Here is a 24,235-nt window from a genome sequence, read left to right on the forward strand (position 1 = left end):
CAGGCAACTGTGGAACTCATCCAACAGTTTATGTGGAAAACAAAGCCAGCAGCCCTATCCAATTGTTATCAACCAACAGTATGACTCCCATCCCTTTCTTACTTACTCGAACAGTTCCCTCTCCCAAAATAGACCATGATAGCAAACTTTTCCTGTCCAGGGACATTAGCAGCACATACCCAAAAACTCCAGCTGAGCTAACTGATGAAGAACTGCATCTGTCAGGGCAAACCTCTAAAGTCTGGAAGAGGAGCCCTGTTACTTAAATGTGCAGATACCGATATAAGGAGTCCAGGATCACAAAAAAAAAGAAGAAAACAAACAAACAAACAAACAAAAAAAAACACACAAAAAACCCACAAAAAAACAGATAAATATGACACCACCAAAGACATCTAATAAAGCTTTAATAACTGACCCTAAAGAAATGGAGATCTGTGAACTGACAGACAAATAAATCAGAGTAATCCTTTTAAGAAAGTTTAGTGAGCTATAAGGAAACACAAATGAAATTAGGAAAACAATCCATGAATGAAATAAGTTTGACAAGGAAATAGAAACCATCAAAAGCATACAAAAAACACACAGACCTTCTAGAATTGAAAAATACAAAAAGTATACTGCAGAATTCAATAAAAATTCTCAAAAGTAGACTCAACCATGCAGAAGAAAGAATCAGCAACCTAGAAGATAAGACATTAGAAATCCCTCAGAGGAAAAAAGAAAGAAAGAAAGGGAAGAGAAGAGAAGATAAAAGAAGAACTCCTACAAGAATTATGGGATACAATGAAAAGAAACAATATTCACAATATGAGAATTCCAGAAGGAGAAGACAAAGGGACAGAATATATATTTAAGTAATAACAGATGAAAAGTTTCTGAAGTTGCAGAGAGAACTAGACATCCAGGTTCATGAGGCCCAAAAGACTCAAATAGATTGAATCCAAATAGGGCTACACTGAAACACATTATAATTAATTTTTTAAAGACTAAGAAATAATTTTAAGAGTAGGAGGAGAAAACAGAGAAGTTTCATGCAAGGGAACACCCATAAGACCTTCACCAGACTTCTCAACAGAAACTTTTCAGGTCAGGAGAGGTGAGACCTTCAAAATATAGAAAGAAAATAACTCAACCAAGAATTCTATACCTGATGAACCTGTTCTTCAGAAACGAAGGAGGGATAAAGACTTTCTCAAAAAAACAGAGGAAGGAACTGAGGAAGTTTATTACCACCAGACTTGTCCCACGAGAAATGCTAAAGGGAGTTATGTGAGTGGAAGTAAAAGGATGCTAATTAACAATGTAAAAGTTCAAAATTTGTGTAAATTTCACTGGTAATGGTAAATATATAGTCACAGATTCTGCAATATCATAATAATGGTGTATAATTCACTTACAACTTTAAAAGATTTTTTTAAGAAATATAAATAACTACAGTAATCTGTTATTAGGTATGCAATTAAAATAACATAAATTGTAGCAATAATAATCTAAAATGTGAGGGAAAGAGAAATAAAATTACAAAGTTTAGGAATTACATTGAAGTTAAGTTGTTATCAGTTTAAAATGTGTTGTTATAACCTTAAAACAGTTTATGTATACCTCATGGTAACTTCAAGGGAATATCCTGTAGTAATTACCCAAAAGAACATGATAATGAAGTTAAAGCATGCTGATATCAAAAGACATCAAACCCACACAAAATGTATGAGAAACAAGGAAAATGGATCTATAAAGCATTCAGAAATTAACAAAATGGCAATGTGTAAGTCCTTACCAATCAATATAGGCATACCTCAGAGATCTTACAGGTTTGGTTTCAGGCCACCACAATAAAGCAAATAACACAATAAAGCAAGTCAAATGATTTTGGGGGTTTCCCTGTATATACAGAAGTTATGTTTACACTATCCTGTAATTCATTAAGTGTGCAATAACATTACATATAAAAAACAATGTATACACCTTGATGAAAAATACTTTATTGCTAACCATCATCATTCAGCAAGTTATAATCTTTTTGCAGGTGAAGGGTCTTGCCTAATGTTGGTGGCTGCTGACTGATCAGGGCGGTGTTTGCTGAAGGTCAGGATGGCTGTGGTAATTTCTTAAAGTAAGACAAACAATGAAGTTTACCACATCAACGAGTTCTTCTTTTCACAAATTATTTCTCTGTTGCATGTAATGCTGTTTGATAGCATTTTATCCACGGTAGAACTTCTTTCAAAATTAGAGCCCATCCTCTCAAATCCTGCCGCTGCTTTGTCAAGTAAGTTTGTGTAATATTCTTAACTGTCTGTTGTCATTTCGGCAGTCTTCACGGTATCTTCACCAGGAGTAGATTCCATCCCAAGAAATCACTTTCTTTGCTCATTCATAAGAAGCAGTTCCTCATTCCTTCAAGTTTTATCATGAAGTGGCAGCAATTCAGTTACTTCTTCAGGCTTTAGTTCTAATTGTAGTTTTCTTGCTATTTCCACCACATCTCGCATGACTTCCTCCACTGAACTTTTAACTCTTCAAAGTTGTCCATGAAGGTTTGCAATCAATTTCCTCCAAAATCCTGTGAATGTTGATACTTTGACTTTTTCCCATGAATCACAAATGTGCTTAACAACATCTAGAATGGTGAATCCTTTCCAGAAAATTTTCTGTTCACTTTGCCCAAATACATCAGAGGAATCACTATCTATGGCCTCTACAGCCTTATGACATGTATTTCTTAAATAATAAGACTCGGAAGTCAAAATTATTCCTTGATCCATGGGCTGCAGAATGGATGCTGTGTTATTATCAGGCATGGAAATAGGGTTGATTTCATGTACATCTCCATCAGGGCCTTGAGTGATCTCATGTGTTGTCAATGACCAGTCATTTTTTTTTTTAAAGATTTTATTTATTTATTTGACAGATGAGATCACAAGTAGGCAGAGAGGCAGGGAGAGGGAGAGAGGGGGAAGCAGGCTCCCTGCTGAGCACAGAGCCCGAGGCGGGGCTCGATCCCAGGACGCTGGGATCATGACCTGAGCCGAAGGCAGAGGCTTTCACCCACTGAGCCCCCCAGGCGCCCCTGACCAGTCATATTTTGAAAGGATTTTTTTTCTGAGCAGTAGAGCTCAACAGTGAACTTCAAATCCTCAGGAAGCTGTGCTGCGAACAGATGCATTTGTCACCCCTGCTTTGTCGTCCCGTTTCTAGAGCACAGGCCGAGTAGATTTAGCATGATTCTTAAGATCCCTAGGATTTTCAGAATGGGGAATGAGCATTGGCTCCAACAGATACTCCCTGCAAGGGAGTCAGCCTCGCCTGTGGAGCTTTCAAGCCAGGCACTGATTTCTCTTCTCTAGCTACCAAGGTCCTAGAGGCTTCTTGGCTTATACCCCATGAAACACTCTCTGCCAGCTTCCAGTTTTTCCTCTGCAGCTTCTTCACCTCTCTCAGCCTTCAGGGAATACAAGAGAGTTTGACTTTGCTCTGGATTAGAGTTTTATTTAAAGAACTTTTATGGCTGGTTTAATCTTCTCTGCAGATGCCTAAAATTGTTCTTCATATCAGTAAGAAGGCTGTTTTGTTTTCTTATCATCCCTGTCTTCACTGTATAGTACTTTTTATTTCCTTCAAGGGCATTTCTTTTGTAGTCACAACTTGGTTGGGACTTTTGCACAAGAGACCCAGCTTTTGGACTGTCTCCACTTTTGACATGCCTTCCTCATTGAGCTTAATCATTTTTAGCCTTTGATTCAAAGTGAGAGATATATGGGAGCCTGGTTGGCTCAGTTGGTTAGGCATCTGCCTTCCGCTCAGGTCATGATCCCAGTGTCCTGGGATCCAGCCCCTCATCTGGCTCCCTGCAAACTTCCCTCCATCTCCTGCTACCTCTGCCTCCTCCCCGCTGCTAATGCTCTGTCTCTGTCTCTCACTGTCAATGTAAAATAAATAAATAAAATCTTTAAAAAAATAAAATGAAAGTTATAGAACTCTTCCTTTCACTTGAACATTTAGAGACCTCTGTAGGATTATTAATTGGCCTAATATAAGTATTGTGTCTCAAGGAATAGGGAAGCCAGAGAGAGGGACAGAGGGGGTATGTGACTAATCAGTGGAGCAGTCAGAAAACACAGAAGATTTATCAGTTAAGTGTGCCATCTTTTGTGGGTGTGGTTTGTGGCAGTCCAGAATAATTACAATAGTAACATCAAAGATCACTGCTCACAGATCACCATAACAAATATTATCATGAAAAAGTTTGAGATATTGCAAGAATTACCAGAATGTGACACGAAGACAGAAAGTGAGCAAATGCTGTTGACAAAATGCTGCTGTGGGCCCTGGGTGACCCAGTTGGCTAAGCCTCTCATGATCCCAGAGTCCTGGGATGTAGTCCTGCCTATGGATCCCTGCTCTGCAGGGAGCCTGCTTCTCCTTCTGCCCCTCCCCCCATTCATTCTCTCAATCTCTCTGGCTCTCATACTCCCTCTCTCAAACAAATAAATAAAATCTTGAAAAAAAAGTTGTAATTGGGGCACCTGGGTGGCTCATGGGTTAAAGCCTCTGCCTACAGCTCATGTCATGATCTCAGGGTCCTGGGATCAAGTCCCACATCAGGCTGTCTGCTGGCAGGGAGCCTGCTACCCTTCCTCTCTCTCTGCCTGCCTCTCTGCCTACTTGTGATCTCTGTCTGTCAAATACATAAATAAAATATTAAAAAATTGTAATAAATTATTTTTAAAAATGTCGCTGATAGACTTGCTTGGTGCAGGGTTGCCATAAACTTTTAGTGTGTGAAATATGTAATATCTGCAATGCACAATAAAGAGAAGTGCAGTAAAATGAGGTATGTCTGTAGTGACATATGTCAATTATTTCTCAATAAAACTGAGGGGAAAAAAAAGTATACTAAAAAAGAAAGAAAGAAACCCTCCCTAAGATCATTACCCGTTGCTCTCTTAGGAATAGAGGGCAGTTTTAAAAACGCTGTTTTGCCTTTACTCGTATTATATTTTTTAGGCAATACTACTATTTGTAACAGGTGAGGGAACTGAAAGCTTCAGTGAAAAATGCATCTACCTTTGTCTTTTATCCCAGCCAGTCCCTTGGATGCTGTTCTTCTTTTCCTTTTTATATGCACAGTTATATCAAATATTTTATAATCACTTTTATGTAGTTTACATTATTACTCTATGGTTTATCAAATGTTCTAACCTATATTATTTTATGAGAATATCATTAAACAAGCCTATAGGATAGATTAGATAAATCATTGTCATAAACAAAGGAATCAAGACAAGAAAGTTTGATCTATTAAGAAAACAGAACTAGGGGTGCCTGGGTGGCTCAGTGCCTTCAGCTCAGGTCATGATCCCCGGGTCCTGGGATGGAGCCCCATGCCGGGCTCCCTGCTCAGTGGAAAGCCTGCTTCTCCCTCTTGCCTCTGTCTGCTGCTCTGCCTACTTGTGCTCTCTCTGTCTCTCTCTGTCTCTCTCTGTCAAATAAATAAATAAAATCTTAAAAAAAAAATCAGGACTAGTTGGAAAGCATAAATCTTATAACTACGGAACCAGGACTCCACTTCACAAGGCTGTATAATAGGGTTGAAAGGGTGTAGGCTCTGGAGCCTGGCCGATCCACTTAGAGCTGGGTGACTTACACAAAGCTAGAAAACCTTCCTGGCCATATGCTTTCTTGTTTGTAAAATGAAAATACTAATACAAATATTGCAAAAATTAATACTGAGGAAACATCAATTAAATGTTTGTTAAAAGTTCTGGTACATAATAAACATATGTGTTATATATTACATGTATTAAAAAAATAGTGTGGGTTGGCACACTGATATTTAGCAAGGGCTAATTTTCTACATTAGTGAGTACTGTCTAGTATTTATTGTAAATGGAAATGCCAGAAAAAAATACTAGATTTGGTGAAGCAGCCCTTGTTTACTTCCTGGGTAAATCCTTTAGTAGCTCTGCAGTGAGCTTATGCTAGAATCTAAACTCCTTGAGCCGAACTACATACAAAGCTCTCAGTGATTAAAGCTCTCAGTGATTTGCTTCCGGGCCACCTCTCCTGCTGCTTCCCCTCCCCCACTCTGCCCTCCCAGTCTCCTGAGTGGGAGACCTGCTTTTAATGCAGTCGGATTTTGTGTGCTTGGTAGGCAACACTCAGCTTCTTCCTTCATCTAAGTAATTTGATCATTCTGCCTAGGTGTATATGGCAGGACCCTTCCCCAACTTCTCCAAGATCGTGTGCCAATTCTCATTCCATATCTAGCTTATCACACAGAACCGGAATTGAGTTTTTCCTTGGTATAGTTCTGGTATTTGATCAGAATAGAAATCACTGTAAAAAGTAAAGGTGAATCAGAGGAAAATTCTTTTCTGTACTGAGAATTTGCTACCACCAGAGATAGTATGATTCGCCAACCAAAGCAAGTTAATTTCCAGATAACTGGCAGTAGAGGGCTTTTTTCCTTTACTACATGCATCAGTATGAAGAAAGAGTTGTCTGTCTGGGAACTCATTGTGAGCAAACCCCAATGTCTGACATTCCTTATGAAATATCCTCAAAGTAAGTTATAGTCTATGAATTCGTTTTTAGTGAATAAATTTTAATAAGTCACGTCTTTGTTTCTTTAAAGACACTGCTTTTAACCACGACCAGTCTGACCTCATTACTGTTTTCTTATTAGAGTCAATGTAACTCTTTTCTGAAATTCATAATTATTAGAGTTTAGAATCTCTGGTATTATAGAGTCTTTTTCTGAACCACAAAATTGCCAACTAAAAGATTGTATGATTTTGCCAACCCAAACAAGTTAACACCAAGAAATTTGGCAGTAGAATACTTCATTTTAAATGACCAAAAACATCAATGAGAAGAAAGTTCTACTGAATAGAACATGACTAGAAAATAATTAGTAGATATCCTGTGGTCCCTGTCCCTTTGTGCTTTAATCAGCTATGGCTTCTTCCCCCTCCTTCTTTCTTATGAGACAGTCTCAGAATTCATATGAACTGAGCCACTATCAGCCAACGTAAAATAATTGTTTTCTGCTTTAAGTGTGATTTAATTTTACCTCTAGGAAAACAATTAATATAAGATATCTGTTTCTTAATGATTTAAATTTCTTGGGAGGGGATGGATTTATTCTTTCGCTCATTCTAGATTTCCTGGATTATTTAGACTGTCACTTACTTTATGAAGTACTTTAGATTTATAACCTGATAGGAATTCCTAATATTGTAAGGGAAATGGGTAACATCTACCAAGTGAATAGAATGACATTAAAAAATAAACTTATCAAAGAAGAAAGTTTAGAATGTAAAGATGAATGGCTTTTTAAGTAGAGTTCAGTTCGTGTTTGGTTAGTGTATTTAATTCTAACCAGTAGCTACTTAGTATATTTAAAGAATTATCCCTTTTGAACATATTTTTATTCTAAAAATTCTAGCAAATATTTCAGAAATATCAGTGAGTTAATATTGTATTCTACTGAGCCAAGAATCCTTCAAAGTGAATCTTTCTCTAGATGGGAAGAATAATAATGATAATTGCTGTGAAGACTATTACCACATAATTTCTAACTCTCAACAACAACCCTGTGAAATGGTATTATTATTCCAGTTTATTAATGGGAGTTGGGTTTGAGGGAAATTAAGTAACATGTATTCAATTACACACAAAATAAATGGACAAGATGGGAGCCAGAAGTGTTTGATGGTGAACATCTTGGTTATACCCACTATGCTAGAGATTACATTCATGTAAATGTACTTAGTATTATGATTTATACTTTATTTATGCATACAATTTTTCAAGGATGGAATCATGTTTTATTAAAAAATCACGTTTTTAAGAAATTCAATTAATATAAGAATAATACAAATACAGGCAATGTGTAGAGAAACAAGGAACACTTCTATCAAGAAAATCTCACTACCATCAATGTTAGAGCAGTTGGATAGAAATATTTATGTACAAGCTTTCTGTTATATCGTTATCATTTCCTGGTAGAAAACCTCTCAGTTTACATCAGGAAAAAACTTTCAGAGAAGCTGGCCACAGTGGTATTTCTGTTTGCGGTATTGAGCAATGGCATGAATAATAGTCTTAACAGTTTTTCAAAATGCACAGAATTGATTTGCATTTAATAGGTTTTTAATATGAGTCATTGTTGAAAACCAAGGGTTTAGTGGTGGTTTTCAAACTCTCTCTTTTTTTAAAGAAGCAGAAATTCATTCAAAAGAATCACTGTTGGAAGCTCAATATATGAAACCGATCACAGAGTTGTTGGGTTTCCTGGCTGTGTTTTTACTTCTCCCTCCCTTCATCTGTTTGTGCCTCTAAGATATCTCTTTAGAACCACAGAGGCATCATGACTTCAGTGTGAAAACCACTCTGTTAAAATATAAAAAGAATGTTGCATAGTAGATCAGTATACTATGATCCTGACTTGTAGCTTTCTGACAATCTAGATAAAAAAACAAATTTTAATATGAAGTAATGTTTACTTTGAAGATTTATTTATATTTCAGAGTAAGAGAGAGCGCACTTAAATAGATGTTAAATAAATATTTGTTGAATGAGTTTACCCTCATTCATTGATAGTACCGTATTCCATATACCAGGAATAGAAGTTAAGGCAGTGAGCTAGACTTTTTCCTCAGTTGTTTATGCATTATATATATCATATAGGATTGTATAAGGTTGCAGAGAATACAAAAACTATTCACCAATGACTTAAGATGTTGAGTGCTTGCCTTTTAAATGTTTGGGAAAGAAGTTTCAGGGGAGATGTTTAGTGATTTGTGTTCAGTGGCTTCATGATGTCAGGATTAGAAGTATTGCGGGTTTTTTTTGTCCTTACTCTCAAGCTTATTGTCTCACAATTGTGAGAAGACTGATGTATCTCCAAGCATCTCATCCAGTTCAGAACAAGAAGAGAAAGAGAAAAGCCAAAAACCATTCCAAGAGCCCGATTCCTTCAGCTAGGACAACAAAAATTTCCCAGGAACTGGAAGGCAGATTTCTATTTATGTCTTTTTAGTGAGACCTATGTAGCAAGGCCACCAGACCCAGGGAAGGCTGAGATCATAGCGACATGATTGTCATTATTGGTCATGACCTATTGTATGGTACTAGACACATTGCTACTCCAAACACAGTAAGAATCTGATACCAAGGAAGGAGAAAGAATGTGAATATTTACAAGCCATAAAAAGCATCTTTGAGAATACCACAGAAAATGTAAAATACTTTCACTTTATCTCTTTTTTTAACTTTTCCTTTCTATACTTTGTGAAAGGAGAAATAGCTAAGTGCTGAGGTTATATTTTGACTAAAAATAGACTCGAGCAAAAATGATTGCTATGAGATCATCAATCTTATGCTTGCTAAGATATATAATTAATTGTATTCAATAAACTGACTTGAAAATTGTTTTCTTGTCATCAAGAATGCTGGTAGCTATTTTGAGATGGATAACTATGGCTAGGTAGTAAGTATTAAAATGTTTATATTCAGCCACCTAAAATTATTGGCCACAAGTTTTGTTGATACTTCTGTCTGTATTGCTGTACGTTTTAACTAGGTTTTCATGATAAATGGCTACTCAAAGATTTTTGGTAATGTAATTTTTTCTATTTTAGATAATAAAGAATAATTTTGTAGGGTTTACATCAGCATTAAATTTTAATTAAGCTGTAAGACTGAAATAAGCATAATGACTGAAGTTGACAGCAGAAATGTGGGTCACTTCTCATTTTACAAAAAGGGCTATTGGACTACTTAGTTTTTTTTAACTCAATTTTTTTCGAAATGCCATCACCTTAAAATGCATACCATGAATTTGTGCAAGTTTCTGTTTAGTTCATGTTCAGATCCAATCATCATTTATCCTGCCCTAAAGGCTTGAAAGCTAATGATTATATAGATTGTTTTGTAGTTTGTGGTATTTCAGTCAAGCATTAGGGATAATTAGGGACTGGGGTAAGGATGCGTTCAAAACAAAGAATCAGCTTTGTATATATTTTTCATTCTATTTTTATGTGCTTTTTGTCATCTAAGGGCAAAGTTCATGCATTTGAACAAATATATGCCCTGTTTTGCCCCCAATTAATATGTGTAAAGCATAATGAATAATAAAATTAAAAATTAGAAAAGAGGGTTCATAATTATTTTGTTCTTTACACTTTCACTTTCAGGGATCTTGTAACTTAGTTGAGTCTGGAAATTTGATACTAAATTTGTAACTTACTTCAAACTAGTTGGAAATTTGATACTAAACTCTGATTTTCCCAGGAAAAACTAATGTCTTTTCTGTTTAGGTTAATATATGTGAAGATTTCCATCTTATATACAGTACTCTTAGAATTTTATGGTAGATGCTGGGTTCTGTAGCATACTATTCACAGTTCATTGATTTAATAAAACTCATTGAGATATAGGGGTTAAGAGTTTCAAAGGAGTAAACCTTTGGATTCAGCAAGTCCAACATTGGACAAGTGTGATATAGAAGCAAAAGAAAGAGCTTTGGAGTTAGATAAGACTTGGATTTATATTCCACCTGTGTGCTTATTAGCTCTGGGACCTTGGACCACTGCCCTATTTAACTTTTCTCAACTTCAAATTTCCTTATCTGAAAAACGGGAGAAAAGCATACAAAGGATCATTGTTAAGACTAAGTGATATATGTATATTAATCACAGACATATAATTTTATTAGTTTCAATCACTAATATTACAGATGTAAAAATTGAGTCCCTCAAAGTAAATTCATTTCTATAAGCTTACATAGTAGCAAACCAGAACCATAGACTTAATGAATATTCTCTGTGCAGTGAACCATTCAAAAAGTGAATTGTGAATGAGCACATTTATTTCAAGTATTGAAGATTTACACTATTTGGTAAGGAATAGCTCCTTACATATACAGTGTGATGTGGAACCGAGTAGCTATTAAATATGTGTATTCTGTGATGTGATGATTTTCAAGCCTGTTATGTCATCTAATGCTGACTTTTCTCTTTAGAATAAAAACAATATGTAAAATTTGAAAAGTTTGGTTACCACACCTGACAAGGTACTGCTGAAAACATATGGTTTTGGTCTTTTCATGCCATGTGTCCTGTAAATGTAGCAGACTGCTCTTTAGTCATAATTTAGCTGTCAGTGGATTTCAGTGTTACCTGTGCCTAAAAACTTTGCGTGGAATAACCAGTGGATACTAATTCTGAAATCTTCTTTGCCGTCTCCTCAAGTTTACAATTTTAGAGTTTAATAACTATTCATAAATCTTTAGTTTGCATTTCTTATTAAGTTTTGCTTCTTTCAGAGTTTTACGCTTTGTAATATGAAATTCTACTGCTTAATTTTTCAAAGAGCAGAGGCTAAAACTCTTTGTGATGTTGAAAAATATTTTGAAACAAAATGAACAAAAAGAAATAAAAATAACAAAATGAGCAGAGATGAAAGTATTTTGAGACAATTAAAGGCAATAGTTGTTCTACAGAGTTAACAACTAAGCATAATATATTAACATTGAAAGGGACAACAAAGGTCATTTTTTTTTTTTTTTTTTTTTTAGAGAGGGGCGACAGGGACAGTAAGAATCCCGAGCAAGCTCCACCTCCAATGGGGAGCCCAACACGGGGCTCCATTTCTTGACCCTGAGATCATGACCTGAGCTGAAATCAAAATTCGTACTCTTCACCAAATGAACAACCCAGACACCCCAACAAAGGTCACTTTAGATATCACTTCAAAGATAAATAATCTGAGTTTAAGTAACTCATTTGGGAATGTTATTGGAATTTTGTTAATAATTGAGCATTAGATGTTTCAAAGCATGATGAAAAGAGAGCAGACTCTGGAATAAAAGAGACTGGAGTTTGCCTTCACATTCTGCCACTTAGCAATTGTATCACTGAGAATGTCTTCCTCTGAAAATAACAGCAAATCACTTCCTCAGTGGATTAAGCAACAAAATTGATTTTTTTTTCTGACATAACAGAAAGTCCTAAGAGAAGCAAGTTTCAAATTTAGATGGATTAGCTACTCTATGATATAATTTGGAACCAGATACTTCCCATCCCTTCACTCTGCCAACCTTAATCTGTAGGTTTTGCTCTCTGCTGATTCTCCTTATTTTCTCTAGATGGCTGCATCAGTTCCAGGAAATACACCCATACCCAGCAACTTTCAAAACAGCCAGGAGTTTCCTTTTCTAATATTTTCTTCTCCAAAAATTCACTTCCTCTCAGATCACCTTCACAGCTCATTGGACAGAACTGAATCAATAGTGAGACCACATAATGGAACTGAAAATAAGTTCAGTATTGCCATATTGTGGACAAGGAAGGAGGGAAAAGCCTGAATGAAACCAGTAAGGAAAATGGAGACCAATCCTGGAAGGACTTATATTAAAAGAAATGAAACATAACTATAAGGTTTGATGTAGGGGAGTAACATGATCATATTGGTTGCTTAGAAAAATCTTTCTGAATACAGTGTTTTGAAGAAATTGTCAGGGATCGTGCCTTTCTACAGAGAAACCAGTTACAGCGTTTCTCAAGTGAAAAATTATGGCAAGAATTTGGCTGGCTTGGTTATGCTGTAGAATGAAAAACAACAGCCAGTTCAGAGAGTTAGATATAGGAGATCATTAGATTGGGTAGGATTTGGTCACTGATTCAGTGTGTGAGTAAAGGAGAAAGGAGACAAAGATGATTCACTGATTTCTGGACAAGTAGTTCTGTGGCCTTGCATTCACTAAGGAGGAGATATTTGTTTTCTCTTGTGCAGGGAAGATACTTTTTTTATTTGGGTGATGATTGCATATCATGAATGTGTTAAAAAAAACAGTAGGCAGTTTTATAAATTGATTGCAATTTCAGGAGAGAGAAATAGACAAAATATATGGATTTATGGGGGTCATTAGCATCTATATTATAACTGAAGATAGAAATTCATGAGCCCCTCTATAGAGTTTCGTATGTCAGGGTATATGCTGATATCCTAAAGCAAGCAAGAAGCCAACAAAATATTTACTAACCGTTTTCCATCCTAAATAGTCTAATTCAGTATGTATGGACTGGGGCTGGGACATTTGCTCTTTCAAAAAGCTCCTTTTATTTTTAGTCCTATGTTAAGTCCTAGTCGAGATACTGGTGTAGAGTGAGAAGTGAAATTGGTCTATAAAAATAGAGTATTAATCAAAACCAGGGTTTGAAGTTTGGCTCAGGTAGAGTAGCTTATAGTGGAAATAATAGCCAGAGAAATAGAAGAAAAATCACGGAAATATGTTGTCATTGAAGATAAAATATGAGAGAGTTTGTCCATGGGGGCATGGCCAAGTACTGCCAAATTAGGAACTCAGAGCTACATGAGTATCACAAATCAACTTGGTAACAGAAGTTTTGATAAAATGGTAGGTTTGAATCCAAATTGCTGTCAGTTAGGTAAAGAATGAAGAGGGTATACAGAAGTAGACAGGAATATTGACAACTCATTTAATAATTTGAATTTAGAAGAGAACATTAGCTGGAAGTGACTATGAGGTTTATTTTTAATATTTTAACTAAAATTTTACAGAGTATTTTGTGGTTAATTTATGAGAAAACTGATTTCCCAAAGAGTAGATTTATGAGGGTATATTGATGGACCACTTGAGGCCATTGTTAATTTATAATATATCATGTATTTAATTAGATAATTGATTATGATATTTTGTTCTTAAGCAGTGTTCAGCACCCATAGTTCATGTACAAAGTAAATTCATTCGTGATCAGGGTTTAGATAATGGCCTTTGGATGTCCAGAGAGATAGATGGCTGTTATTAAGGTATCTTCTATTCTGGCTCTAAGGAAGGGACTTGGTTGTGGGAAGCCTTAGGAAACACTTGTGGTTTGTCATAAAGATGTCAAGTATTACTTCATGATTCCTTCTTTCCTTGATTTCCCTGCCGGGCTCTGAATGAGACTGGAAATGATCAGGGTTCTTTTTTTTTTTTTTTTAAAGATTTTATTTATTTATTTGAGAGAGAGAGAGAGAGAGCAAGCATGAATAGGTGTGGTGGGGTAGAGGCAGAGGTAGAAACAGACTCTTCACTGAGCTGGGATCCTGATGTGGGGCTCAGTCCCATGATACTGAGATCATGACCAGAGCAGAAGATAAATGCTTAACCAACTGAGCCACCCAGGTACCCCATCAGTATTATTATTAAGCCTATACCTTTGTTAGGAAGATTAAATTAAAGAATATATATAAGTTACCTGATAGAACATCTGACACATAGCACACACTGAATAAATTTTTTAAAATTTTTCTATATTCATCTTTTTTCCATATTCGTCCTTTTTTTTTTCTTAATAATTATTTATTTTTTTCAGCGTAACAGTATTCATTCTTTTTGCACAACACCCAGTGCTCCATGCAAAACGTGCCCTCCCCATCACCCACCACCTGTTCCCCCAACCTCCCACCCCTGACCCTTCAAAACCCTCAGGTTGTTTTTCAGAGTCCATAGTCTCTTATGGTTCGCCTCCCCTCCCCAATGTCCATAGCCCGCTCCCCCTCTCCCAATCCCACCTCCCCCAGTAACCCCCAGTTTGTTTTGTGAGATTAAGAGTCATTTATGGTTTGTCTCCCTCCCAATCCCATCTTGTTTCATTTATTCTTCTCCTATCCCCCTACCCCCCCATGTTGCTTCTCCATGTCCTCATATCAGGGAGATCATATGATAGTTGTCTTTCTCCGATTGACTTATTTCACTAAGCATGATACGCTCTAGTTCCATCCACGTCGTCGCAAATGGCAAGATTTCATTTCTTTTGATGGCTGCATAGTATTCCATTGTGTATATATACCACATCTTCTTTATCCATTCATCTGTTGATGGACATCTAGGTTCTTTCCATAGTCTGGCTATTGTAGACCCAGAAAAGACCTCGAATAGCCAAAGGAATATTGAAGAACAAAGCCAAAATTGGTGGCATCACAATTCCGGACTTCAAGCTCTATTACAAAGCTGTCATCATCAAGACAGCATGGTACTGGCACAAAAACAGACATATAGACCAGTGGAACAGAATAGAGAGCCCAGAAATCGACCCTCAACTCTATGGTCAACTAATCTTCGACAAAGCAGGAAAGAATGTCCAATGGAAAAAAGACAGCCTCTTCAATAAATGGTGCTGGGAAAATTGGACAGCCACATGCAGAAAAATGAAATTGGACCACTTCCTTACACCACACACGAAAATAGACTCCAAATGGATGAAGGACCTCAATGTGAGAAAGGAATCCATCAAAATCCTTGAGGAGAACGCAGGCAGCAACCTCTTCGACCTCAGCCGCAGCAACATCTTCCTAGGAACAACGGCAAAGGCAAGGGAAGCAAGGGCGAAAATGAACTATTGGGATTTCATCAAGATCAAAAGCTTTTGCACAGCAAAGGAAACAGTTAACAAAACCAATAGACAGCTGACAGAATGGGAGAAGATATTTGCAAACAACATATCAGATAAAGGGCTAGTATCCAAAATCTATAAGGAACTTTTTTTTTTTTTCCTGAAAGAGGTTATACACATGGGTTGCTCAGAATTGAAAAAAAAAAAAAAAAAGGTCTCACATTCATTGTCTTCAGAAACACTGTTAGTTATGGATTTTTGCCTTCACGTAGAGGGCTGCCAGAAATCTACATAACACTCCTAAACTTTTAACATAATTTTTACCAAATTTACAAATTTAGTTTTCCAATGGGAAACACATGTACTCTTTCCCTGCACTCATATTGTCAACTGTTCTTTGTTCCCTGCAGCAGTTGTCAAATTATAAAATTTAGCCTGGAAGCAAGAAATCACATCTGTGCCGACTGGGACCATGGAGAGAGGCTGGACAGCTGTACATCTGGGGTTTGTTCCCACAGATCAGTAAAATGTGTGTTATAATTGAATCCTGTAGCCTTTCCGATATTGTTAAATGGAAATCAATAAGCAAGCATCTATCAAAATCCTACTGTATGCAATGAGACTTGGATTCACAGCCTTTAAAGAAAAACAGTGCCATCTTCTCTGCTGCGAATCCGAAGTAGTCCTTCTTCCTGCTGTGGTGAAGGTCCAACATACCGTTACAGTTGTGTGTGTTTGTTTATGTAAAGATCGGGGAAAATAGAAACAAAACAAGTGCAGGAATATGCCACTGGCACTCTATTTTACCTTCATGTTATCAAGGATCATACATTGTTTCAGGGCTTTGTCCAACTAATGGTGGTGGGACGGAGTGTCCTTGAGCTGTCTTTTGACCTGTTAAAGTTTCAAAACAACTTCACCCCATTGTATCATTTTCCTGAAGAATCTAACAAATTTGTTTCTGCTTTTTGTGACTAATATTAGCAAGATGTTAAGGAGGAAGATATGGAGTCAAAATGAAACACGGAAAGTTATGCATATTTGAAAGTTACAATCATTGAAGAGCGTATTTGAATTATTAACTTAAATTAGTCTTTAATTGTTAGAATGTGTGCAGTTGAGAACTTAGCAATCTTCTCATGCACATTAAATTTTACTCATTCTATCCTTTCCTTCCCCAGCTCTTGCATCCCAACCAAAAGAATGAGTTAACAGCTTTCTGACTTTCTGAAAGTAAATTCTTTAAAGGCTTTTCTCTGTTCAAGAAAGTGTTAAATTTATTAGTAATAAATATAGTAATAAATATATATAGTAATGTAATATATTTAATATATAATATATTTAAATATATAGTAATAAATATATAAAATATATATAGTAATATAATAAATACATATAGTAATAAAATTAAAGTATACTTCAGTTAGTTTGAATTAGTTTCAGTTGTAATCTGTTATTTGTCTGGATAGACAGTTAACTTATTTTTACTTACTAATAGTTCCTGTATTAGTTAATCTTTTTTCCTATATTAACTTTAGGAATTTGTTATAGACTATATACTCATTGACCCCTGAAGAGTTATTTCTCCTGGAGAATCAGTCTTCTTAATTACTGATGAGAATACCAACTAATATGCCCATTTTCATTGTAATTATAAAATGGCTGAGGAAAATGACCTTGAAGCCTGTCTTTCAGTTTAATAGTGTGACTTTATTTTTAAAATATAAATAATAGAATAAAAACATTTTCCATAAAATTTCTGATATCTAATTAATGTCTTCCAGAGTAACTGTGGTATCAAACATTCCCTCTAATTATATTCATTAGTGGCTTCTCCCAGACAAGTTTTAATTAAGTTGTACAATGAAGATCAATACTCATTGTGTATTCATTGCAATTTACAACAAGCATATATACTGTTCAGAACAACTTAATTACTGTAATTGTTGCATAGAAGATACTTAGTGACTGTGCTCCATTACCGCCAATCTCCCCTTTTAATAAATTCGGTAATGAAATTGGGTAATAAACTTCTGAAAATTCCCATTTATATATACCCTATATCTAAACTTCTGGTGTTTTTGTTACTAGCTTAAGTAGTAGAGGAAATGGAGGCATTAATAATATCAGTGTCGTAGTGTTTTTTCATGCATGCCAACATGAATGTTGGGAAATTATTAAAGCATAAATAAGAACACTTATAATAATAGTTATATTGGTAATATGAAAAATGATTTAAGGGTGTTGGATAATAAGAATAATCTATTTCCCCCCAAATACGATTTCAATTTTTATTATTCTTATTTCTTTAAATAGTAGTATTTTAATTGATTTATAAGGAATGCCTCCAAATATGCTAACTTCTATTAATGAAAATCATGCTACTGCTGTACGGCACAAAGAATATGAAAATAGAGATTTTCTGGTAGCATCATAGGTGTATTCCAGCATTTCTTAACTTTGGCATTAGTGAAATTTAAGCCAGATAATTCTTATTATCTGGGGCGGGGAAGTTTTGCTGTGCATTGAGAGATGCTTAGCTGCATACCTGGTTTCTTCCCGTGAGAATCCAGTAGCAAATACTCCTCCCACCTTCCATTTTTTACAATCAGAAATGTCTCCCAACATTATCGGATGCCCATGTTGAGAACCACTGGTGTATGTTGGTTCAGACACACCCTCCTGATCTGCCCACTGACCAAATGATTCATTAATAAGACAAACAGCTATTCAGCTCTTCTGAGTGCAGGCGAGGTCATAGGGATGAGTCAAGCATGGTATTCTTTTAAGGGAACAATACAATTCTGTATATTCAGTGTTTTGGAGATAATGATTGGGTGCTAATAGACTATTCAGTAACAATACTTTATCTAGATTTAAGAAAGAGGAATAGAGATGGCTTCTTAGAGGTGACAGTTCCTGAAATATGTTTTGTTGCATAAATGAAGTTAGCGATTCAAAAAGGGTGGGAAGGACAAGCTAAAGCAGCAAGTACAAAGCTTGGAGGTATAAGAAAGCTAACACTTTCCATATCTCTGTATCCGTACATCTACATATCTATTTCTATCTCTATGTAAATATCTCTATCAATCTATCTACGACCTAACTCTAATTTTAATTATTTTTCCCGAGGCATCAAATTCCAATTTCCTCTGAATTATATGAACAAAATTATAATATAGTAATTTGCAAGTAATTGCCTGAAACATCTAATTTTACTTTTAAAAAAATTTCTATTTAGTAATCCTATGTATAAGTATCTTCTTTGCGTTGTGAATTTTATGAAAACATCTGTTTCCAAAGCAAAAACAATTTTAGACAGTAGTAGGAAATGACATAGGTTTGTGTCTTACAAACCTCCTAGTTTATAAGACATAATTCCTAATCTATTTCTTTGAAGAAGAGCTTTTGACAAGATCATCAGAAGAAGGATCATGTACATTTCTATGGTGACTATTTTCATGTGCTTAGTAATGTATGCCAATATTGAAAATTCTCAATAAATATATTAACAGCCCAGCTAGTATTTTGAATTCACTCATTTAATTTCACATACACATATATTTTTTTCAGCCAAAGAAGAGTTAAGAATAGTTACTTAGATTGAAGTTAATTCATGTGAAGGTAACTAAATTTAAGAAGGACATCCGGAATTCTATTGGTAGTAATGGATATTTGAAGATCCACATGTTACTGAGAGGCCTACAAGGAATGTTGTTTTTCTCATGGCAGGCTAGTTAGGAATTCCTAGAATTCCTATTCACATCAGTTTGCCACTACAGGATTAAGTTCAGTTTGACTGCCATCATAGTAGAAGGCCTTTAGCTTGCTGATTTGCTCTATTTTATCAGGTCTACACAGATAAGCTGCTGTTCAATATCAAAGGTGAATCAAGTGAATCATAAGGATGAATAAACATAACGATTTAGGTTCTGCACTCCCATGGTATTCAGTCATGTCTAGACATAGCCCTAGTGTCCCAGAAAAGCTAAAATGAGGACAAGGACATTTAAGTTTAATGTAGCTTTATCCCCATGGAAACTAGAAAAGCCAACAATAGAGTAAAAAGAATATGGATCTAACTAAAAAATTAGATTTAGTGGGACTGGTGGATTTTCAAGGTCAGTGGGTAGTGGAATAGTTCTGGTTTGTTTTTGTTGTTTTAAACAATAATTTTCAGCTAGCCCGATTTCTTCTAAAAAAGAGTAATCCAACAAATTATTTATTTTATTATTCTATAAAGCCACTCTAATATGTGTAATCTAAAGACGATGCAAACATTCTATAGGCATGGATTTTTAGAGTTAAAGAGCTCAGAACCTAATGAGAGAAATAGACAAGTATATTTAGTACACACATATCATAGAAGGCTGCCATATATATGTGGTATTGAGTATATTTCTGTGTTTTCTAAAACTTTTAAAACTTTTGATTTCTCTTTATATAACTAGTATTACACAGACTGTTAACTTAGTGAGTAAGACATATATGTTTGCATATGTTATATTAAATAAAACAGTGGATAATAAGGTTTAAATACACATAATTTCTATAATACATAGAAAATTTTTATTTCAATTGTGATCCTAATGTCCTTGGTTGTAATAATTTCATCTTATATTTTCTAAGATTTTATTTATTTGACAGAGAGAGACAGTGAGAGAGGGAACACAAGCAGGGGGAGTGGGAGAAGGAGAAGCGGGCTCCCCAAGCAGCAGGGAGCCCATCGCGGGTCTTGATCCCAGGACCCTGGGATCATGGCCTGAGCCAAGGGAAGACGCTTAAGGACTGAGCCACCCAGGCACTCCATCACTATATATTTTGTTATAAGAGTATTGTAACACATTTCTCAGTCTATCAGCTATTACTACTTTAGTACTTCAGCTTCGCACTTACAGATAGAATCTTTTCTTTTCTTTTTTCTTTTTTTTTTTTTTTTCGAATTAGTAGCAATTCAAGGTAGTGGTTCTTGAAGTAGTATAAGGAAGAAGCTTCAGTACCTCTGACTAAGGATAACCCAGTTGTTTCCCTTTTGGGTCCACATGCCATGCTCATTCAAACTGGTTCAGCTGCCTGGTGGGCCGGGTAGATCTCTTGGAATAGGCATAATAGGCTGGAAAGATGATTATCTGTGACCCAGGTCTAAAGCAGTTTGACGGTTTGACTACTCAACATTTGATAAGCTAGTTTAATTTGGGCCCGGGGAGGGAGAACAGTAGATAAACCTGTTGAAATATAAACACTGTGTGTGTGTATCTGTGAGTGCATGTGTGTACACATAGTGTTTCATGGCTTCCTTTTGTAATAATGATATTCAGGCTTCCATTCTGGCAGTTCCAAATATTCTAGTATATCCAACCATAATTGAGGTCTGCATTTCAAAAATGTAGCTGATAGTTCTATAAGAAGCACATTATAGACTATGGTTATTTGTGAGTAGGAGATATTTTGGGGAATGCAGTCGACGCTTAACTCTAGCAACAACCCTGAGAGCTGCTATAATTTTCTTGGCTTAGTTATGCGTGTGTGGATTTATTTTCTAATTTAACTTGCAATTTGGATTACAGATTTCAGTTAATATCACAAAAAAAAATCTTACAAACTTGGGGATAGCTTATTTCTGTTTAATGAAAATTATTTGTTAATTGCTTCATAATAGTTTTCCAGAAGAAAATACAATATGTTTAGTCACAAATTTATGGCAGCTTAATCCCCAAATTGAGAGCCTTTAAAGGAGTGGCATAGTCCTTAGTTTTCTGTGGAATTTCATTTTTTTTCTTGTTCCTTTTACTAATTCTTTTCTTTTATTCTTATTTGACAAAGAGCACTTAGAGTAATGACTTGCTTATGTATTGTTGCTGTAATTGTTCTCCAAATGTTTATTCAAAATCACTTGTTCTTATGCATCCAAATAGTGTTTTCATTAAATTATAACTCTTGTATTCATGATGAATACTTAATTTAACTTCAGCTATGTAAGAAATGTGCACTTTATTAACACTATGAAAATAATGATACTTTTTTATACATTTGACTCAATTTTGTGTTCTTTTTCTTTCAGTGAATTTATTGGATTCACGTACTGTCATGGGGGACTTGGGATGGATTGCTTTTCCAAAAAATGGGGTAAGCCTTTATGATATTTTCCCTACAACTTAAGCTACCTGAGGGAACATCATGTTAAATGTCAAAAATGGAAATTAACTGAAAATATTTTGATTTGCTATTATCCTGGTTATATTGACTAGGAAATAAAGATTAACTTGTCAATGATCAGTGTTGATTCAAACACAATTTATTTTGTATTTTATTCACTACATTAGGGAATGAAAATAATATAAGAAATTCCTCTAAATTTTACTGAGATTAAAAGTTTCTTAGACAATCAAGTAGGTAATCAGAGTTTTCTTTCAATTCTTAAATTTTTCTTCAGTGAAAACTCTCAGAAAGATGTTTCATTGGAAGATTTTTATAATCAGCAATTGTTTTTGTTAGTAATTTATTATACTGGTGTACATTAGAAATAATGTGTATCGGGTAAAAATTAAGTAAGACGGCAGTCTTAATACATGGATTATATTAAAAAGTATTTCATTACCTTCTGCTCAATTAAAAGTATATTATATTATCAGATGGAATATTAATATAAGTAAAATAGTGTGACATAAATCATTATATTACACAGAAAATATTAACTGTATTGCATGACTTTTATTAAAAACAATTCATATTTTGAGAGATTTTTATTTATATATAACTTTAATATATACCTATTTTATAATTTTCAGACTCAAACTACCTAAATTGATTATAGAACCATATTGTGGCAAGGACAAATAGTATTTTTCAATATTCTATTTTGAGAAAATAATTTAAATGTTTTGAATATTTAAAACTTTATAGTATAATGTATATAAGTAATTCATTTAGAAAATTATTCACAGTAATAATAGTTCCTATGACTTCCAAAGTTAATTTTGGTGTAATTAAGTAATCTAACATTGTCATAACCCAAATAGTCAAGACTTATTTTTTTTGCATTTGAGGAAAAAATCGGGTATGTTATTCAGTCCTTTACAGAGTTATTATGGAGGTAAAACAAGTGGTATTAATTGTGATTCATAATTTATACGCTAACATCCTAATCTCAGTCTGATTTCTTTCATTAATATGGTATTTCTTTTGGGTTGTTAAAAATTATGGTTGCATTTAGAGACATACTCTAAATAAAGTATATTAGCAGATTGTTAAGCTGTTAGGACATAAATATAAGCCAAAGGGAAAAAGTATAGAACCAACCAAATATAGCCAGTGCCAACATAATGGTGTATATTCTCTTAGTCTCTCTTTTACCTTTCGTATATTCTTCCTTCTTTCCTCTTCCCACTCCTCATCTCAAATTGTTTTCTTTCTTTCATCTATCATGACCCTGTACAAGTAGATGGCTGGATAGTATCCGTGTATGGGAACCTATAGCTATTTCGTACTCTGAATTTTTTCACATACCAAAAATGTTCTGTTATGTAGATATTTTAAATTGCCCTTTCAGGGAAGATGGCTGATAGGTGAGGTTGAAGTTAATTTTTTAAAAGCCTGAGAAAATTTGTTGTATTCCCTTTGAATTTAGTTTTGTGTGTCTCCTCTTTCTATCCGGAAGTTATTCAGAAAAGGTTTGGCAGAGTACATCTTTGAGGGTAAATCTGATTTGTAGTTGCTTTTGCAGTTTAAATTTTTGGGGAGATTCCCCAATTTTGTACATGAATTTTGTATAAAACACAACTATTTCCGTTATAGCAGCATAGTCCCTTTATATCCAGAATGAACACTTTCCATTCTAACAACTTTATGCTTTCTTTTTCTTTCCATTATAATTGTTAGCATACTGTTGATTTTGTTGGTTTTAATTTTTTTAAATTTTTAAATTTTAAGTAATTTTTTTTTTTTTTTTTTTTTTTTTTTTTTGGAGAGAGAGTATGTGGGGAGGGTGGATAGGCAGAGAGGCAGAGGGTGAGAGACAATCTTAAGCAGGTTCCACACTCAGTGCAGAGACCAACACAAGGCTTGATTCCCACAGTCCTGAGACCACAGCCTGAGCCAAAATCAAGTGTCAGGTTGTTAACTACTGAGCCATGAGGTGCCCCGTGTTCAGTTTTTTAAACAATGAGCTTTATCTTCAACATTCTTACAATGTTTTTAGTTATGTTTCTTTGACATAGGTATGTCTGATGTTAATATTAAAAACAAAAAAAAGTTAAAGTAGAGAAACTCAGTGAATGTGCATTTGCCCCAGTATGTACTTGTCCACACTCGTCCAATGTGTAGAGAACATAAATGTTTTATTTTGTGTTATGTCATTCAGATACAAAATAAAGGACATTTTAAAATTATAGCTTAAAGAAATGAGTATTCAAAGTATAATTAATTCTAATAAGAATTAATATATTACTCTATTGCTAATAGGTTGTACCATTTATGATTAGATAAGCAATCTAATTTTAGGTAAGACATAGATCAAAAGTGAGACCATCCAAAATTTTGGAGTAAGGGCCTCTACAAATAGTCTTCTCCGTTTAAGCCATGAGAAAACTGGCAAATATTGTCAGAATCAAATTTCCAGAACTCAAGAAATTAACCAGCTTTGGAGCAATACAGGAATCATTTATACAAGAAAAATGATGGAATATTGTTAGAACAACAGCATTAACTTTAGCATTAAAAAAAAAAAAAGATTAGGGACACCTGGGTGGCTCAGTTGGTTAAGCGGCTGCCTTCCGCTCAGGTCATGATCCCAGCGTCCTGGGATCGAGTCCCACATCGGGCTCTGT

At 35.0% G+C, this 24,235-nt stretch overlaps 1 protein-coding gene across 6 annotated transcripts in view; it reads left to right on the forward strand.

Moving 5' to 3' along the window:
* EPHA5 (EPH receptor A5) overlaps positions 1-24,235 on the forward strand; it is a 358,479-nt gene that overhangs the window by 12,963 nt on the left and 321,281 nt on the right. For all 6 annotated transcript variants that reach the window (XM_045997835.1, XM_045997837.1, XM_045997834.1 and 3 more), the window contains exon 2: positions 21,472-21,536. In XM_045997835.1, coding sequence (XP_045853791.1) covers positions 21,472-21,536 — 65 coding nt within the window. The remainder of the gene's footprint in view (positions 1-21,471; positions 21,537-24,235) is intronic.

The sequence above is a fragment of the Meles meles genome, chromosome 2 (genome assembly GCF_922984935.1).
Source record: "Meles meles chromosome 2, mMelMel3.1 paternal haplotype, whole genome shotgun sequence".
In the NCBI taxonomy this organism is placed as follows: Eukaryota; Metazoa; Chordata; class Mammalia; order Carnivora; family Mustelidae; genus Meles; species Meles meles.